Here is an 18895-nt window from a genome sequence, read left to right as displayed (position 1 = left end):
CAGAGAGTGAGAATTAAGGTAGAGTCTGACAACAGTTTCCCCCCCCCCCAGAAGGAGGGCGCCTTCCTTCAGCAGCCTGCTGTAACCGCCCCGGTGCTGCCGCCCGTTACGGGCGGGGAGGGGACGGGACGGACGGACGGACGGGACGGGGCGCCGGGGCCGCGCTCCCTCCAGTTCCTCATTTCCCACCCGGCGCGGAGCCTCCCGCCCGCAGAGCCGCCGGCAGCGATGATGGACCGCGACCGCAACAAGACGCCGCTGCTGGAGCTGCTGAGGGCGGCCGGGAACGAGCGCTGCGCCGACTGCGGGGCGGCCGGTAAGGCGGGGGGGAGGGGGGGCTCCGCGCGCCCCCACCCCTTCCTGACAGGGACCCCCTCAGGCTGCGCCGCCGTCGAGGGCGCTGCCGCCCGCGCCCCTCGCTCGCCCAACGCGGGCACCGCCGTCGCCTCTCGCTTCTGGGACGGGAGAAGGGAGCCGGGAGGCTCCCCCGGGGTGGGAGGGGGGCGGCCGGCCGGCGGGGCTCGTGCCCTCGCGCGCCGGACGAGGCCTGCGAGCGAGGCCCGAGGGACGGGGAGAGGACGGCGCGGCGCAGGAAGCGGCCTCCGCTCGCCAGCCGCTTCCCCGGAGCTGTTGGTCGGCGACGACGCGCGGGAGAGCGAGCGAGGTGGTTTGGTGGCCCTGCTCGCGGGGAAGGGCACGGCCGAGCCCGCTGGAAAGCCGGCGGAGGAGCCGTTGTCCCGCGCCCCGTTGAGGCGGGAGCCTCCCTCTGCGTGCCGAGCCGTTGATAAGCAGCAGCCCACAGCGGCTGGAAAGAGAGGACAAGCAGCTCCTGTTTGAGGTGATAGGGGAGACGCGGTGAAAGGGGCAGGCGAAGGAAACGAGCTCGCCGGAGCACCGGCAGCGGCTCTCGCGATCGGCTTGTCGAGGCCGTTTCAGGGGAGGTTGCAGCAGGCGAGAGCAGGAGCTCGCGCTGGGCGCTCGTGGTCCTCGCTCTGGGGGGTTGCACTCAGTAGCGCTTGCTGTCCACAACATCCTGCCACGGTCACTTCAGTAACCAGAGCCATCCCCGTTGAAGTAGCTCTTACGTCACTACTAGGCTGCCTGCACAGACGCATTAATTTTTAAACAAATGTGCAAACAAATAGTGGAAAAGCCTGCAAATGCAGGGCCACGTTCTCTATTGGTGAAAGCAAGTTGAAGTTTCTCTGAGCGCGATGAAGTTATCACTGCAAACGCTGAGACTGGATTTGATGCCTCAAGCCTAGGCTGCGCATCAGATGTGCTTTTTCGCCCTTGCCCGTGGCTGTGCCTTTCCCCATATATCAGCGTATTCTTTGTGTTTGTGTCTAGATACAGAGTGGGCTTCTTACAAACTTGGAATATTCATTTGTTTGAATTGCTCTGGGATCCATCGCAACCTTCCTCAGATCAGCAGGGTCAAATCCCTTCGGCTTGACTTCTGGGAGAACGATCTCATAGAGGTATGGGAGGATAAAGCAAGAATTCACTTACTTTCCTCCACGTTTCAGCGTAATCTTCTCTGTCTTGCAATTCATATGCTATCCACCGTGGACAGAGGAACAAAGCTGCGCAGAGCCAAGTTAACTCCATGGGTGAACAGGGAGACTTTATGTGTTTGCTTGCTCAAATGACAGTACAAGGCCGTTGTGTTTCTAACAGCCTGCGGTGTATTTTTATGTAGCACATGGTAACTGCACATTGTATTTCTACAGCCTGCAGGTACTTTCAGATGGTACCTTCTATTTAGGAATCAAAACACCCTTCTTAAGTGTTGGTTCAGCCTCTCACCTTTCTACTGAATTGTGTTAATGAAGTAATCTGCAGTTTAGGGCAAGGAGAAGATAGTACAGGGAGATCATAAACAAGTATCTTTTTTCATTTTCTCCTGTTCTTTTAATCAACAACCACAATCTTGTGATCCCTTCTGTCTGGTTCAGAGCTATAAACAGATTTTAAAAGGGTCAGCCACATAAAAAGTGCAAGCTGTAGTGCCAAAGGAAATTTATAAACTTATGCAAGGATACACGGAGAGTCATGGCAGGACTGAGCAAAAAGTGCAGGGCTCCCTTTGAACCAAGTTTCATTTTGTGTTAATGATGCAGTTTTGATTCTGTAGTTGTCTGCCTAATGGAAACTTCTTTTATATTTCAGTTTATGAAGAATCATGGGAATCTCTGTGCCAAAGCTAAATATGAGGCAAAAGTCCCTCCCTACTACTACATCCCTCAGTCCAAAGACTGCTTGTAAGTTGCTGGTTTATTCACTGCCACAGAGCTACTGGATTCCTTCTTCCCTCCACATGTGTCTTTGGTTGGTTGGTGAAAATGGGTTTGAGGCAAATCAGCTTTATCCATGGTTTTTCTCTTTCAGGGTTTTAAGAGAACAATGGATTAGAGCTAAATATGAGCGTGAGGAATTTGTTGCCACCCAGGTCTGCCAAGATCCTTGTTCTGCAGGTAAAAGTTAGGATTGCCAGGGGAAAGGTGTTAACCTTAAGGGCAACAGCACAATGCTCTGTTTGCAATTTTGAAGATAAACATTTAAGGATGGCTTGTCATCTTTGAGCTGTTAGATGTGCAGGCCTTGCTTTTCAGACTGTAACCATGAGAAGAAGCTCCCAAAAAGGCACTTTAGACAAGTGCAAGGAGCCTTTAGTTCATGCATGTGATCTTACAGTTCTCTAGCTCTCCACTGATTTTTTCATTTGAGGTGAAAATTTTCAGATGGGAAAGAGACTAGAAACTCTGTGGCACATCACTATGTAGATACATGGTCCTGCTATTGTGCTGCTTTTCTCTGACGCTTGTCTTGGTCCGATCTGCAGGTAGCCGTGAAGGATTCCTCTGGAAGCGCGGACGGGAATGCAGACAGTTCCAGATGAGGCGATTTCTTCTATCAGCAGGGGAAGGGGTGATGAAGTACTACACCAAAGAAGTGAGTTCCTCAGCCAGAGTTGGCCATAGGTAAACTGGTCAACATCCGGCCGCAGACCCTGCTATTTACCAGCAAATAACAGCACAGATAACTCCATCTGTGGCAGCCTGTGTTAGGAGCATCCCAGATACTTCCCCCTTAACATCTGTGGTATCTTATGCAATTGCTCTTTTGGGTGTAGCCCTTTTTCCTTATCCTTCATCTTAGCTCCACAGCTGCCTCCTTGTTTAGTGAACAAAGGAAAGGGATGCTGGCAGTTGAATGCCAAGATGAAGAAGAGGTCTGTTGGCAGCTGTTACCCCTTATGTTACCAAAATATTCTCTCAGCAACTTCTGCAACATCATCTCCAACCTGTCTCCCTTCCATGGCAGAGTGTTGTTAATTGCTCTCCAACTGTCAGGCTGGAGAGAGAAACCATCCCTTGCAGTTCAGAAACATCCCTCTCAAACAGCCACCCGGCGCTGTCAAGGAAAGGCAGTCATTCTTTGTAAGTAATTTTATGTGACACAGATAATCGAGGCTTTATATTTCAGGTCGATCTGATATGCAGATACTTTAGGATTCTGGCTTTCTGCTCACTAGGGATCTAATTCTCATACAGTTCATCTGTGGTCCACTACCTTCCCTAAGAGCACTTTAATACACTAATGCTTTTCATTCCACAGTCTAAAAGTCCAAAAGCCATTATCAGCATTGAGACTCTGAATGCGATGTTCCAGACAGAGAAAATCAAACATGCTCATGGGCTGCAGATCACATACAACACAGAGGGTCAAACGAGGAACCTTTTTGTCTATCACGAAAGTGGAAAGGTAAATACTAGAGAGATTTTGGAATTAACAAGATTCTCAGATGTTGGATCTGTATTTTGGAAGAGATATCCTGCTTCTGCAGGATCTGGTTTTATTTGAAATCGCTAGGACTTGTAGAATATAGAAAGCTGCAGAGTTTGACATCAGTAACTATAGTTAGTCTCATCTTGCTCCTGCTCTGCGAGGGCATATATTCAGCTTCACACACTGAATAGTCTTAAGGCTTCAGTGGGGCACCTACATAAGTCTCTGGAAGATACTTATCTAATGATTTTATACTATTCAGTGATTATATTATTTGAAGCCTTCTTGACACGTATGGAAGATATTCCATAAATTCAATGCATTGTTGTTCTGCACTACTTCCACCTAAAGCATGATCATTTTAAAAAGAAGAATGTCTAAAGGTTTTTTTAGATTCTTCATCTTTCCCTTGCCGTAGTTCTCAAGTCTTTCCAGGTACAAAAGTTTTTAAACGATCCATAACTGAATTAACTGAAAAAGCGTGTGTACACAGAACAGGGTGACTCCCCAAGGGCACATGCCACGGATGTCTGGGACCTTCCTGGAGGGGCATTTTAAAATTATTTTGGAGATTTAGTGTTTCTCAGATGTCTGGAATGAGTCATTGACACTCTGCCCCTTGGGGAGAAACTGCATCTTTGCAAAGTCACAGGAGGGAGTAAGGCTCTTTAGAGAGGCATCACTCATAACTTTGTGTTATTCTTCTCTTTATGTTTGCATTTGCTGTTTCCCCTAGGAGATCGTTGACTGGTTCAATGCCATTCGGGCAGCACGTTACCATTACCTTAGAACGACTTTCCCAGCTGTTCCTGAGCCTGAGGTGAGAACCACACAGGGCTTGAAGCAGTATGTGCAAACACAGCATGAGAAAACATTTTCTCGCTTCTGCTGAAGCCAGATGCTCAAACAGCAGCATGTGGTTTTGGAAATGCCAACGGCAGTCACACTTTTTCTCTGGGAAAAGGAGGCTGTCATCCTAGGCTCTCCTGGAGACCTGCACAGTGCCCGATTTCTGGTGTGCCTCACCAGAAGAAGGCTATGATTTGGTGGCAGCAGCCTTGCGGTATATGAAGCTGGTATAGGTTTGAGTAGAACTGCTGCTAAACTCTGACTGTGTAATGGCATTGGGTAAAAATACATCCGCAGAACAGATGCATAGAAACAGTTGCACTGCTAAACTCTGACTGTGTAATGGCATTGGGTAAAAATACATCCGCAGAACAGATGCATAGAAACAGTTGCACAAGAAACGCATGGAGAGCCAACTTTAGAGAGCGTAATTCCGTAATGCTAACTTTGATAATTTCTGTTAGGAGACTGTGCTGTTGTTTTTCCCTGTTATTTGATATATATGAAGCTCTTTCTACTTGCACACCTAGACACGGATGAATTTCTGGATAAAAAACCTACCGTCCTTAACCTTTGTTCCCCCTTCTGGTGGGCTTTGGACATACAAGCTAAATCTCTGCCTGCTTTTTGGAATATATTTGGGTTTAACTACACAAACTGTGATAACAAGAAGAGTGACACCTCTGATCACTAATGTTCAATTTCTCTATTAGTGCCAACACAAATATTCTTTATTACTCTGTTCCCTTAGAGACAGAAATGAAGGAAAGTCTTTTAATGGCCAACATAAGGAAGCAAAAACTCTAATTTGGGGGTCTGCTCTTACTCTGGTTTGGTTTATCATCACCTTGCCTGACAGCAATATCAGTTTCTCAAGTAAACACAAAGATGCTCTGCCACAGCTCCTAGGTTTTTCCTTTCCAGGCGGTGGGCATCACTGAACTTTTTTTTGATTCGGATGTCCTTTGCATACCTTAATATAGCCTCTACTTTGATCACAGGTAGGTAGAATTAACATCTCTTTCAGAGCAACCAGACAACAGCCAGCCAGCTTATAGCCCAAGTTAGTACGTGAGCCTTGGGAATGGACAGAAGAGGTAGAAGGCCTGGCCACCCTGTAGATAACTTGCAAAAAGGAAGTCAACATTTGAGGCCAAAAAGTCTCCATGTGATCCTTTTAAAGAGTAATCGTTCAAAAAAACCCAAAACATTAGGTTCCTTTTTATTTCAAACTTCCCTTTACTGAGCAGCCAAAGAAAAACCCAAGCCCCAAAAGCCAAAATTGATGGTGATTTGCTTTGACAGAAACAGAACAGAAAAGTGAGCCTGAATGAGATGGCTGACTTTTTTTTTTGTTTTGTTCTCCTAGCTCATACCCAGGATTACAAGAAATTATATCAAAGAAGGATATATGGAGAAAACGGGACCAAAGGTAGGTTCAGCTTACATACTTGGCAGTAGGCAAACAGGATTCTTCCAGATGGAGAATATTTGATAATGCTGTGGTGTTTAGTAGTAAATGATTTGTTGAGTGACTAATTGCTTCCTGGGTTGATAAAAGAGATTATATTCTAGCCTATAATGTTCTCTGGAATTCTGTTTAATTTTGTATGGAAAATAAGACTGGGAAGGAGGATCCTCCTTGAAAAGTAAGCAAGATGAATTAACTGACAGTGGAAACGCAAAGTGCTATTATGCAACACTAAATGGGTTGCTGTATCGTACGCCCATTAACTGCAGCTCTAGAATTGGCAGCACTCTGTAGAACAGAAAATCACATGCTGACTCCCCCTACTTCCCTCTTAAACTTGGTAGCACAGAAGTCACATCTGTTTACAGCAAGGAAATATGATAGAGCGACTACTTTGCAGTGAAGTCTATGGTTTAGTTTGTTTTTTGCGGGAGAGTATTTGGCTGCTACTTCTTGGAAAAGAATGGGAGAGGGAGAGTGCAGACTCTGCTTGGAGAAGGAGAGAAAGATCTGAGGTCTTATCTGAACACTGCTGCCTCTTGTCCTGCTCTCCACTGAATAAGCTCTGAGTCAAAGTCCCATTAAAAAGTTCAGTAGTAAAAGGCTGATATTGAATATATGCTGTTTTTTTGGCCCAAGTTAGTGCTAGCGTCCCAAAAGATCTTCCTGCAGGTCCTGGCATAGAGCATGCTCAAAGCCAACAGCATGAAAGATGATTTGTTGGTTTTTTTTTTTTTTTTCACTTAAGGCCTAAATTCTGCTCAAACTGCAGTGAGCCCTAGAAGAGGGCCCTTAATCCATCAGAGGAGTGAATAGATCAGGGCATGCTCAGATGAGCACAGTTGATAGAATTAGCACTTTTTAAAACTTAAATTGTAAAAACAACCCCCAACCAAAATACGGAAATGGCCTGCACACACTCTTCATGACAGCCACTGGCCCAGGATCATTCTCTGCAGTGTTTTCAGTTAATCCATTTGCTGCAACTTTCTGAAACCTGATAGTTTGATCGCTTGTAGAACCAAACTGTCCTGCCTCACCTAAAGGATTGTCATTGAATACAAATCTCTAGTGTGAACCCAGAGAGAAGGGAGCTGAGGTCTGCACATAGCAGTGAGTCACCTATTACCAGTTATGGTGCTAAAGTGACACTGAACTCAAGCTTGGAGACAGAGAAGCAGCTGAGGGGTCTGCCCTGAATAGGTAGAACTCTCCTTTGGGACTTGGTCTTTAAAGAACTTCTGCCATCTCCTTGCAGCAGAAGGAGGCCTTTAAGGTGCGCTGGTTCAGCCTGGACTCTCAAGAGAGGATCCTGATTTACTTTAAAAATCCACTGGTAAGAAGAGTGTTCTTCACTATTCCACAAGCCCCTTCATGGAGTGGGGAGTGCTGTTCTTACCCCACTTTGCCAGTGGCTGCGCAAGACTGAGACAGGTGCTTCCCAAGAGCTCGTCTCCTTTGTTGGTGGATCTCTTTGGAGCAGAGCAATTTGGGAACTCCAGCCCTCCTAGTAGCTGTGAGGAAGATCTAGGTCTTTTAAAAATCACTGCACCTGCCACGAGAATTTATAGTCCACTCACTCCCACCCGTGTTGCAGGTGTGTATGTAACATTAGGGGAATACTAATAACAGAGGCTTGAGAGCCCCTATATTGTGCTTCCTAACTCTGAATGCTTCCTAACACTTTCTAACACGTTTCACCCCAAGAATATCCTGCCATGCTCCTTCTGAACACCTACCAGCCAGCTCTGCAAGGATGGGTCCTTACTTCTTTCTTTGGAGAATGCCTGTGAGCACAAAAAAGCTCTGTTGTGTTTTCTGTTCCTTGTCATCAGTGTCCCCTCCATGGGTCCGCAGTTCCTGCTCCATGCCAAAGGATGGAACAATGTCTGCTGGAGCCACACTGTCAACTGGCTAATGGATGTCTTCTGATTCTTTCTTTCTAGGATGCATTTGAACAGGGCCATGTTTTTATTGGAACGACGGATAAGGGATATGAAGTACGAGCTGGCTTTCCCCAGGGAATCCGAGTGAAGAAGAGGAAACCGGGGATCACTGTGGTCACACCAATGAGAGAGTTTGTGTTTATATGCGAGAACGACAGGGAGCAGAGGGAGTGGATAGATGCTTTGAATGGAGTCCTTGCCCAGCCTTTGACAGGCTAAGACTAGCACAGAGTTGCAGTGAACTGCACTTTTGGGTTCTGTTCAGCGCTGCTCTGTGGCCTCTTTCTGTTGGCAAGGATAGTGCTCAAGGCCCTGCAGTGAGTGACTAGTACCGAGGACTTCTTCCTTGAACAGCTGCAGGCACAAGAAGAGGGGCAGTAGAGAAATGAGTTAGAGGGGGATACGGATGTTTAGAAAGGATCTGTGTCCCTGCAGAACCTTGCATGAAGTGTCTTCTCTCTTCCTTCCCTTGTCTGTTTTTGAGAGGAGGCAGCCTTCCTCGCCTGAGGTAGGGATGAACCAGCCAGCGCTGTCTTATGGAAAAAGAGGCAAGGTCAGCAGAGAAATTCTGACGCCAGGAGAGACTGACATGCATTTCCTTGAGGACCCCTGTAGGTGCTGTTATACCAGATCCTCCCGCTCTGGCCTCAGTCTGAGGTCAGAAGAGGATGCCTATACATCCTGTAGGATGATGTATTTGACAGTTTGGCACGTGGCATATATCCTGTTGGTGAACATGATCATCCGTTACTTGAGTCCATACAACTCGTGACCAAGAGGCAAAAAGATCATCACCTACCAGGAAGATGCAGAGTGTCCTGTCGGATAGACCTAAAATGCCAATTTGTGCTGGAGTTACTGGATGTCTTACTGTGGGAGGAGCACAGCCAAGCAGCGGCTGCATACTCTGGCAGTCACTGAGCACATGTAAAGCTCAGGAGCTGTGCTCCACCTGCCTGCAGCTCCTCTCCAGACAGGGACAGGGTTGTTTTCAGTGGGTTTAATGTCTTTTACAGTGTTGTATTTCTGGTACAGAAATTATAGAAATAAAAGTCATGTTTGAATTGTAGAGGATACTGTAATGGACTCAATCTGATGACAAATACCCCTAGCTGCTTGCTTTTGGCAGTCTCTGCTATTTGACTCTTCTATAACTGGCAGATCTGACGTGTGAACATCAAATTTTTCCAAAGCAAAGCTGGATAGTGGGTGCCCCAACCAAGGCATTATGAGTTCAGGATGAAGATATGCTGACCTGTCCTACCTCCGGGAAGTCCAGCTGAAGCTTTGGGTTCTAGATTCACTTAATGAGTTGGTCTAATATGGGGACTGAAAGGCAGAAGCTACTTTTAAAAGTGTTATCTTCAGTGACCTGCTTGAAGACACTCGGTGAATAAGTACCAGCACTGGAAGTGGAGGGTGAATGCCTCCTGATCGGGTGCCACTTAATCTGTTCCATGCAGAAATTAGTGAAGATTTACATGGGCTGATACAGTGCACTGAGCTTTTTCTTGCTGGACAGAGTGTAAGGTTTGATTCTGCCAAGCAGCCAGTCATTCAGATATTTGATTCTTCTCTTTTATACTGCCTTAGTTTGCAAATCAAGCGGAAGTCTTGCAAACTAAGTTTCTGGTAAAGCTGTCACCTCTTGCTGATGCTTGCCAGCCAGTCTGAGATACCCAGAATAGTTCTCCTCTTCTGCAGAAATGAGGAAGTGCTGATATGTGCAGGGATTAGTGAGATTAACTTTGTATGTGTGTGTGTGCAATAGTGGGCAAAAATGATTTGAGTTGGATCTTCATTCTGCCTGTCTCAGCCAGCTCATCACCATCTCACCCTGAGCAATCTGCAGCAGGAGTTTTGCTTGCTTATACGCTCCCATAAACTCCCGTGTTCCCATTCTCGCCACACAGCCCAAATTCCAGTTTGTGGTGATTCAGCAAATCTTGTAGCAATCTGATCCAGCAGCCACCGAAATCAATAGCAAAGCACCTGCTGACTTGTATGAGGAAGAGTATCAGTCTTGGTTTGGTTTTACACACCTGAGTAACAGGGGATGATGCTCAGTAGGGAGCAGGCCACCCAGTAGCCTAAACTTCCTGGATGGTGCTGTGCTGGTCCCACTGAGCTGTGTTACTTGCTCTCCCAGACGGGTCAGTAGGCCAGCCCTGTCAGCAACTCTACTGAGACTTCTCTAACAAAACCAGGAAACTCCCTGAGAAAGTGAAATAGTGCAGATGCGACAACTTTTTTGCCAGAGTCAGTAAAAGTCAAGGCCGGATCACAGAGTGCTCTGCATGACAGTTCCTTTCTAAGTCAAACCAATTCATAGACCAGAGCTGCCAGAAGAGGGGAGTGCTGGGCCAGGCACTGAACTTTCCGGCTGCGCCCTGCGTCTTGGCCTGGAGTCTGTGGGAGCCTCCCGGCCCGTTTCTGCTCCATCCTGCCTGCCTGGGGTGAGCTCGGCAGCCTCGGCCCAGCTGTGGGGCCCAGCCGTGTGGGTGGACCCATCTCCACCGCAGCACAGCAGCCTCTCAGTGGAGCCAGCGTTAGAGGAGAGGCACCATCCTGCGGTGTCCTTGGCTCTCTCCCTTCGCTCTCGGAGGGGATACCCTGTCCCCACCATCCCATTGCCGTCTCCTGGCTTTCGCACACAGAGGGAGCCTCTGGGAAGGCAGGAGGAGGGGCGCCTGTGGGAACCGAAACTGAAACGCCAGAGATCATGGCGGCCTCTGTGGATCTCCGGCAGCTCCAGGCCAAGCTGGACTTGAAGTGCCCATGCTGCCTGCTGTACTTCACCGACCCCGTGCGGCTCGCAGGCTGCAGCCACAGCTTCTGCCGGTCCTGCATCACCACCTACTACTGCAAGGTGAAGAGGAGCGCCGGCTGTCCGCTCTGCCGCGAAGGCTTTGAGCTGAAGGACTTACGGCCCAACCGGGAGCTGGCCGTTCTGGTGAACTTGGTCCCCAGGGAGGAAAAGGAGAAAGAGTGGGAGAAAGAGGAGGAACCGGAACCGGCCAGAGCTGGCGCCTGGGGTGGCCAGCGCTCAGCAGGGCGGAGAGAAGCCGTGAAGGTATGGCCGGAGGCCGCCCGGGGATCCTGCTAGCGGCAGCCCCCTGGGACAGGCAGGGACAGCCCAGGGCTCCTGCCCTCACCTCCCCAGGAGATCCTGGGGCTCCTGCCCAGAGTAACCCCCAGGGATACCCTTCTGCAGGGCTGTGAAAATGGGGATGAGGCTGGAACTGAGTTAACTTCATCTGTTTTCTTGCATTTTTTTTTCCTTCTGGCTACTTTGCATTTCACATGCCAGTTTAGCATTCTCATAACAGTATCACATTGAGAGGGCTGCATATATGCAAAAGGGGTGCTACGAGAGGATGCTGGAGCACTACCTGTTGATCACCGAAGGGCTAGAGACTTTAGATGTCTGTAAATATATCTTCACTTGTTTTCTTTTTCTTTCTCTCCATCTCTGTTACTGTCTTTCGTTTCCGTCTCCATTTTTCACCATTGCCTTATTATTCCTCCAGTTAAAACTAGCAATGGGCAAACAGTGTAATCCCAGCGTGTGGTATCCCTCGCCTTGAGCGCTGAGCATCCTGGAAGACAGAGCGTTGCTTCAGTTGTTTTGTATCCCAGTCCCTGTCTGTTCTTTCCCTCCTCTTTTCATAAACATCTTTAAGCGGTGTTATTTATTGCACAGGCTTAGCTGGAGACAGCTAACTGAAACATAACATTATTTATACGGTGCTACAGCTCCCCCTAGCCAAACGGCACAAAATGCCTCTGGTTCATTATCTACGTCTCTGCTTAAAAAGAAAAAAACTTTAAACAACTCCCACATTTTGATGGAAGAGATGAGCAAAATCTGACTATTGACTCGCATTATTTTAGCACTATACGCACATACGTACACACACAAGACAGTTATCTTCAATCTCTGCAGTCAAGCAGAGGGCTTAAGCTCATAATGACATTTGAACATGTAATTGTTGAATGTTGACTTTGCTGTGATTATTCACACTCAGAATTAATTGTGAGCTCTACCCCGCTTTGAACCAGTCAGTGCATCGCTAATATCCATGATGTAGGGGGTTTTATTACTCTGCTGTATAACGTAGTCATGTTTTCTCTGAGTGTTATATAGATAAACAGTCCAATGTGTCACTTTAAAGGAGGAAGAGATAAGTGAGATCTCCAAGCAACTGGAAATGACTGAAGAGACCATCCGCCTCTTGAGGGAGGATCTCAGTAAAACAAAGGTATGGATGTGTACGTTCATTAACTGCAGTTAACTTCTGTTTCCACATCCACCTGGAGAACCTGACTGACACCAGTGCAGCCTTCTAGCCCAAAGCAGGGATTTCCTTTTCGTTTCCTTTTGCTCTCATACCTCTTTTTTTTTTTTTTTCTGCTGAGTGTGGACTATGGCACCAGCTGCGTTAACCCCTGCCTTAGCTGGCGCAAGGGCCACAGGAGTTGCATGTTGTTGTCTTTTTCTGCCTATCCCAGGAGCAGCCTGGATGCTTCTGGAACCCTTAGAGGCAAAAGGCAAGGCATGAAGAGGGAATATTGATCTTTGCGAAGATGCTGACCAAAGACTGCTGGCCATAAAACAGTCAAGATCCGTAACATGCTCAAAATCCGACTGCAAGCAATGCAGGACAGTGCAAACATGTTTTATTCCTTTAAATAAAGACAGCTGCTACTGGTCTGTAGACGTCAGTCAAAGTGCATTAGATGAAGCACTAGCTTCTCATATTACACACATCTTTTCTACAAACACAAAAAACTCCGTGTTTTCTGCCTTCCAGGAATATACATTTCAGATCAAAAGCCAGATTACTAAAGATTTCTGTTGCATGAAGGAATACATTGAAAGGCAGGAGAGAAACACACTGATGTTCATTGAACAAGAGCAACAAGCAACGCAACAGAAAATTGAAGAGACTATTGACCAGCTCTGTGTTGAAGTGAACAAGCTCACAGACATCAAAGCCCAAATGGAGAAAGGACTGGTAAGTGATGAAACGAGGTGGCTGAATGTAAGTAGAAACTCTTGAGCTAAATCTCTTAAAAGGCTGAACATGTACAGAGCCCTTTCAGATCTCCACTGCACTATTCTCACTAGTTACCACCGTTACTGCTGCCAGTGAAAGTTTGGAGTGGAAAATTCAGAGGGGAAAAAATACTAGAACAGGCATAGGCTAGAGATGCAAATTCAGAACTAGACTTGTTCCGAGGAGGTTAGTGAGCTGGAATGAAGTGGGGACTGCACTTGCTTAAATCCAGTCCTGAGTCAAACCTGAGGTTAAGATCCTTTATTATATTTTTATTTGTATATTCCAGAAAAATATATATGTATGCAAGTTAAAGGACTCACAAAGTCATTAAATATGTTCTAGTAACTTTTTTTTTTTTGTAAAAAAATCTGTCAAGGGCTCTCCAAAGAGCACTTTTAATTCTGCAGAGCCCATTCTGATGTGGAACACAATACTAATGATGTTAATTAGCTAGTGGGAATTTGGAGTAGGGCTCACCAGATATGGAAGCGTAAGGAGACAGAAGTGGATTGCCAGGGCAAGGCGCAGAGGCCTCCATTGGAATTCATCTTGTGCAACTTAATATATTTACATCTGATCTAGACTCCCATTATAGGCAATTAAGAGAAACAGGTACTTTTAGAGCATGAGTCATCCGGCCTACTTGGGACGCCTATCTTCAGATGAGATGAATCAAGCCTTCAAAATGCCTGTTTCTTTCCACAGGCTAAAGGCAGACTAAGAGGACAAGCTCAGATGTAGATTTCCACAATTTCTAAATGTAGGCAATTGAGGATTACCACTCTCTGCGTATTGCGTGCTAGATCTCATCCTAATTCATTTTAAAACTTTGAATTTGTGTTCCTAGAACAAGGAGAAAGCTTAAAAAGAGAAAGAAAGTTTGTGAGGCGTATGTATTGTATATGTATGAACACATATATATATATATAAGGAAATTGTAATATAGTTAAGATATATTTAAGAAAAATTATTCCATTCTTACTTTTCATGGGGAAAACAAATTAGTTTATTCTTGATCAAGATCATATTTTCTCTAAGGTTTCCAGTTATTCCTCTCAAATACATAGTCTATAAAGGAAGCTCTCTACACAAAGAATAAGATTTTAGAAAGATCATTGCTGCTTCTCCACTCTGGCTTTAGAGCATCACCTGATGTGCTAGATGAAATAACTGCTATTGTTTACATTCCCCCGCCTTGATTCTTGTTTTATGTCGTTATTAGGGTAACTTACCTGAGAGAGATAGGTACAAAGGCTCACCTTTAACAACAGATAAAATTATACTTGAGGAGAAGATTAACGTTGTCACAAGTGCTGTAGACGATCTTAAGAAACAATTGGAAATGTTACTTTTGGAGAAATACCCTGGGCAGTTCCCACCAGGTGAGTTTTTTGAAATCTCTCGTTTTATTAGAGGGAGTTGATCCAGCAAGGTCCTGCATGTGGCCTCTCCACCTCACTCAATCCCTTACATGGGAGACTGCTGAATTTTTACACTGCTTTGACCCCACACTGAAGATTGGTAGGAGAGTCATTCTTACAAACAGATGGGTCTGTAACATTGGAAAACGAACCAAAAACTTCAGAGAAAACAGGTGTGCATATTGTTCTAAACCCCCTTGCAGTTTTGTAGATAACTTGACTACATTATACTTCTTTAACGGGGGCCCAAAAGAAAAGAACTGATAGACGTGAAGATGAGAAATGGGGAATGAAACTTAACCCATATAAATATTGTTTTCTAAATACAGAGTAGTCTAAAAGCAAAGTCTCTACTAAGATTAGGCATAAAATTCCCTCTCACCAAAAGCTGTGTCCCGGCAAAGCCTTCTGGAATTGGTCTGGGCTTTGCTATGGAGTTCTCCTCTTCCCATCACAGTTTGTCTGTTTTAGAAAGCCCAGTGAACATTTCTGAGAGCAACTGAGACTAAACTAAAGCCCCACTGCTACTGAAGGGCAAACCTCCCCTTACCATCCTTTCCATTACTACTTGCCTTTTGCAAGCACTAGCACTCAAAAACCTGAGTTACTTAATCGTATTTTTACCTTAAGATTTTTCTTAGTGGATTATTTCAGCAATCGAGTTGCTGAAACAACTTTGCTCCACAATCATTTTTACTAGCATAACCGAGGAGTCAGTAAGCAGAGGCATAGGGCAGGAACTTCTAAAGCTGGCTTTCCTGGCAAAGCCAATGTATCACGTAACTATAGCAGAAAGTGTCTGCAAACAAGTCTTCTAAATATGCCTTACAGTATCATAGAAAGTTAGAAACAGTCCTCAAAGCTGTAGGGCTGAACGTCAGGCTTTTTGGTGGGCAGACTCAGATATTACTTGGTGCTTGTGAAATGCCTGTGCGAGTAACACAAGAAACATGGCATGCTCAGAAAAAAACAAAAGACCACTCTAAACACTTTTATGAAAGAAACTGACTGCATACAGAAAGGCAGCAAGACATCCAACTGCTTTACATATCTAACCTTCTAACTGCTCCATTCTGACCACAGTGAGTACAGCTGCTGCATACAGTGTTTTGATAGGTTTATGAATAGGTATATGAATGATGTTTGCCTACACATCCTTCAGTAATTTACACAATTTTGTTTTGAACTTTTGTTTTGAACCACTAGCGAGTTTTACGATATTTTATGTTTTGCTTTGGAAACATAAATACTTCCTATTTACATTTTGAAGAAGCACCTTCTCACTTTCTTTTCTCATATTTAGAACAACCTCCAGACTTACATCAGGAGACAAGGGTTTGCTCAATATCTTCAGAGTCTGCAGCTAAAAATCCAGAGCCAGGGACTTCAAGCCAATTTTCTCAGTGTAAGTATGCAAGCCAGCGTGACACTTCAGTGAACGATATTTAAGTGAAAACAAATTAACACTATGACTGTGGATCTGCTGAAGAAAACTGTACTTATAAACATCAGCAGGAGATCTGGCTGTTCAGCTGAAGCTTAGAAACACAATCAAGTTACTGTGAATGAATCAGTTACTGCAGCATAAGGTAATACCATACCTGACTGCACAGGCAAGATAAAAAGGGTAAGAAACCTGTTTTATGGAGGTATATAAGCCTGTGTTGTAGCTTGTGCTGGCTGCAGATTATGAGTTGGTGTATGAGCAGTTACTGCCCCTTACTGATCTTTACTGTGTTAAGCTGTAGTGACTACATTTGATGTCTGAATTCGGCATCATTTTTACAGAACTACGTTTACGGTCAACGCATAGTACTACAGTTGTAGCTTAAACATGAAACAAATGTTTTTGCTGATAAAACATGCAAAAACATGTCCCAGTAAATTGCTGGTTATGTAAGTTTTCTTAGGCAAAGTGTCCCATTTATTACTGGCAAAAGGGCTAATTTTGTTGCAAGACTGTGGTTGAGAATCAAATCCATCCTGTGTGATGTCAAGTGCCTTCACCTTTCGTTGCAGTCCACGAGTCTTTCACGGATGTTTACTCGATTGTGTCTGTTAAACCTTTCAGTGAGCACTGGCCTCAGAATAGAGTCTTTAGTGTTTGGTTGACAGTTCTTACTGATGTTCAGGACTGGGCTTTGGTTAAGGTTTACTGTGTGATCATTGGGTTTCACTGCCGTTCTTGAGAAGGACTGCCCATCCAGCATTATGTAGGATGCATGTAAATACTGAGGCGATCTATCTTCTTGTTGCCTGCAGGTGTGAATATTTTCCTTTCTCTCTTCTAGGGGCAGATGATGTGACCTTTGATCTCACAAGAATATATCAGCACTTAGTAATCACAGCCCAGAACAAGAAAGTCATGGTTTCCAGCTATCCCTCAGATTATGAACCATCACCCAAGAGATTCTGCATCAGCCAAGTGCTGTGTTCCCAGAGCTTCTCTACTGGCTGCCACTATTGGGAAGTAATTACCAAGGACAGTGATGGATGGGCTGTTGGAGTTGCTCATGAAATGATTGGTAAAAGAGATAAATTGGGAAGGTCAGAGCATTCCTGGTGTGTGGAATGGGTAGGTTCAAAAAAGCAGCTGTCAGCATGGCATAGGGATCAAGAAACATTATTAAACAGGGAGAAACCATTGAAGGTTGGAGTTTTCCTCGAGCTACAAAAGAAGACCGTCTCATTTTACTCCATCACGGACAAAGAAATGCTCTTGCACACTTTTGAAATCAATACCTCAGATCCTCTTTACCCTGCTTTCTGGTTGTACTGTCTAGATAAAAATGGATCTTTAACTATAAGTCACACAAAGAGGAGGTAAGGCCATTTCAGGAAAGTGAGAATTTTGCCTGACTGCAGGCAGAGCTTCTATAAAAGCTCTAGTGTTTATCATGAGAATTTACCACGGAGTATAGCTACCCAGGCTTGCCTAGAAATCAGCAATTGATATTTGATCGACTTTGCTTTCTCTTGTGCTGTGCTATGATCAAGCCATACTTCATTAAAGCAAGTCTAGTGTATGTTAAGGGTGGTAACCATCCCTGAGGGAGTGAGGTGGATTTCTTAATCAGCATTAAATAGTCCCAAGCTTGCACCTAGCAAGGAAGCTCTCCTTCTTAGCAGCCGCAGAGGTGGGGACAGAGCCCACCTGGACCACATAGACCTCATTGACCTCCACCGATTAAAAAAATACAGATGGTGCCATTTCGTTCTGCGAAGTGTGCTTTCTTTAGAAAAGTCTGTTTGAGTGGCGAATACTCAGAGGGCAAGAATGTTAGCGATCTCCTGTATGAAAATCTTTGTCTTTAGGGTAGGTGCTAAACTAGAGGAAGCAGGCCATGTATTTGAGGACCTGACGAAGGATGTTCTGGGAGACTTCCCTGCTGTCTCACAGGCACTATATCTTGTTTCAGTCTAGCTCAGGCTGGCTGGCTGGATGTCAGTCCTCATGCGGTTGTGATCATGGGGATGTTTTTGGAAGCAGCTATTTTCAAATACGTTTGTACCAGCTAATAAATCATGTGTTCATTCTATTGCTCTTTTAAAGAGGAAGGGCAGGACTGTGTCATAGCAGGGATCGTCTTTTCCTGCCAGAGGGCCTGAGGGACCAAGGGGTTCTGCGTGTTTCCTTCCCGGCGTGCAGGGGAGGTTTCTGTCCTGGTCTGTAGAGTCTCTCTGGCTGTAGGGAGGTCCCTGTTACCCATGAGGGGTGAAGGGGCAGAGCTGAGAGGCTGCAAAACCTTCTGGCTGAATTCTGCTGAATTTGTAAGAGGACCACTGCTTCATGCAGGCAGACTGAAAATAAAGAGTTCCTAAGAAGCAAAAGCTTTTTCAGGAAGTTGATGGCACCCCAGTGCACCTTAAAGGTGGTGTAAGGCACGCTTTCGGGTACAGAATCATCCAACAAAAAGGAGAAATTTCACATGAACAGGGCACGCAGGATTCAGCTGGCTCATTTAGCTGAGCCGAGTCACATGACCTTTGAAGTCCTTGACAAAGCTGCTGTTTGCGCTCATTCACTGCTACTGAACGCTGTCATTTGGAAGCATTTTGGACCAAAACACATGTTTGTAAGATGTATACAGGTGTGTGTATAAAGTTCTGTAAGACTGAGGTCCAGATCTCTTTGCGTGTAAGAGAAAAACGATGACAGCGTAACGCCTAGCTAACGATGCTGCCTCTTGTTAGGACTGAGTTGTCGTTGGCTGGTCTGTCTGGAAACGGCATGATGAACTCGCTGGCCACCTCTGATTTCCCAAATAAGTAGTTATTCTGTACTGCCCAGAAGTAGCCGTTTGTTATGGTTTGTTCATAAATGACCACACAGTTTGAAAGCGAGCGCTTTGC

The 18895-nt window shown here is 45.5% G+C and overlaps 2 protein-coding genes across 3 annotated transcripts; both read left to right on the top strand.

Annotated features, from left to right (window-relative positions):
* The first annotated feature begins 8 nt into the window (after positions 1-8).
* On the top strand, positions 9-9127 carry ADAP2 (ArfGAP with dual PH domains 2). 2 transcript variants are annotated; one of them, XM_068913793.1, is made up of 10 exons: positions 9-316; positions 1351-1481; positions 2173-2264; positions 2392-2477; positions 2846-2955; positions 3622-3768; positions 4529-4612; positions 6011-6073; positions 7371-7448; positions 8059-9127. In XM_068913793.1, exons 1-10 carry the CDS (start codon positions 229-231, stop codon positions 8275-8277), a joined length of 1098 nt encoding a protein of 365 aa, XP_068769894.1. In that variant the 5' UTR covers positions 9-228; the 3' UTR covers positions 8278-9127. The 2 variants fall into 2 exon arrangements, with proteins under 2 accessions (XP_068769894.1, XP_068769895.1); XM_068913794.1 differs by lacking the exon at positions 7371-7448 and having other exon boundaries at positions 72-316.
* Positions 9128-10402: 1275 nt separating this feature from the next.
* On the top strand, positions 10403-18659 carry RNF135 (ring finger protein 135). The gene is made up of 6 exons (XM_009678934.2): positions 10403-11131; positions 12234-12320; positions 12873-13076; positions 14344-14503; positions 15846-15947; positions 16834-18659. Exons 1-6 carry the CDS (start codon positions 10781-10783, stop codon positions 17367-17369), a joined length of 1440 nt encoding a protein of 479 aa, XP_009677229.2. The 5' UTR covers positions 10403-10780; the 3' UTR covers positions 17370-18659.
* Positions 18660-18895: the final 236 nt, after the last annotated feature.

This window comes from Struthio camelus, chromosome 19 (assembly GCF_040807025.1).
Source record: "Struthio camelus isolate bStrCam1 chromosome 19, bStrCam1.hap1, whole genome shotgun sequence".
Lineage (NCBI taxonomy): Eukaryota > Metazoa > Chordata > Aves > Struthioniformes > Struthionidae > Struthio > Struthio camelus.
This window is presented reverse-complemented; position numbering and strand designations above follow the sequence as displayed.

Bases quoted from the DNA above. Each gene is read 5' to 3' on its own strand.
- ADAP2 (XM_068913793.1), top strand. From the start codon at position 229: ATGATGGACCGCGACCGCAACAAGACGCCGCTGCTGGAGCTGCTGAGG. The intron at 2,478-2,845 runs GTAAAAGTTAGG...TCCGATCTGCAG, and splicing joins CCAAGATCCTTGTTCTGCAG to GTAGCCGTGAAGGATTCCTC. The intron at 2,956-3,621 runs GTGAGTTCCTCA...TTCATTCCACAG, and splicing joins TGAAGTACTACACCAAAGAA to TCTAAAAGTCCAAAAGCCAT.
- RNF135 (XM_009678934.2), top strand. From the start codon at position 10,781: ATGGCGGCCTCTGTGGATCTCCGGCAGCTCCAGGCCAAGCTGGACTTG. The intron at 12,321-12,872 runs GTATGGATGTGT...TCTGCCTTCCAG, and splicing joins AGGATCTCAGTAAAACAAAG to GAATATACATTTCAGATCAA. The intron at 15,948-16,833 runs GTAAGTATGCAA...TCTCTCTTCTAG, and splicing joins TTCAAGCCAATTTTCTCAGT to GGGCAGATGATGTGACCTTT.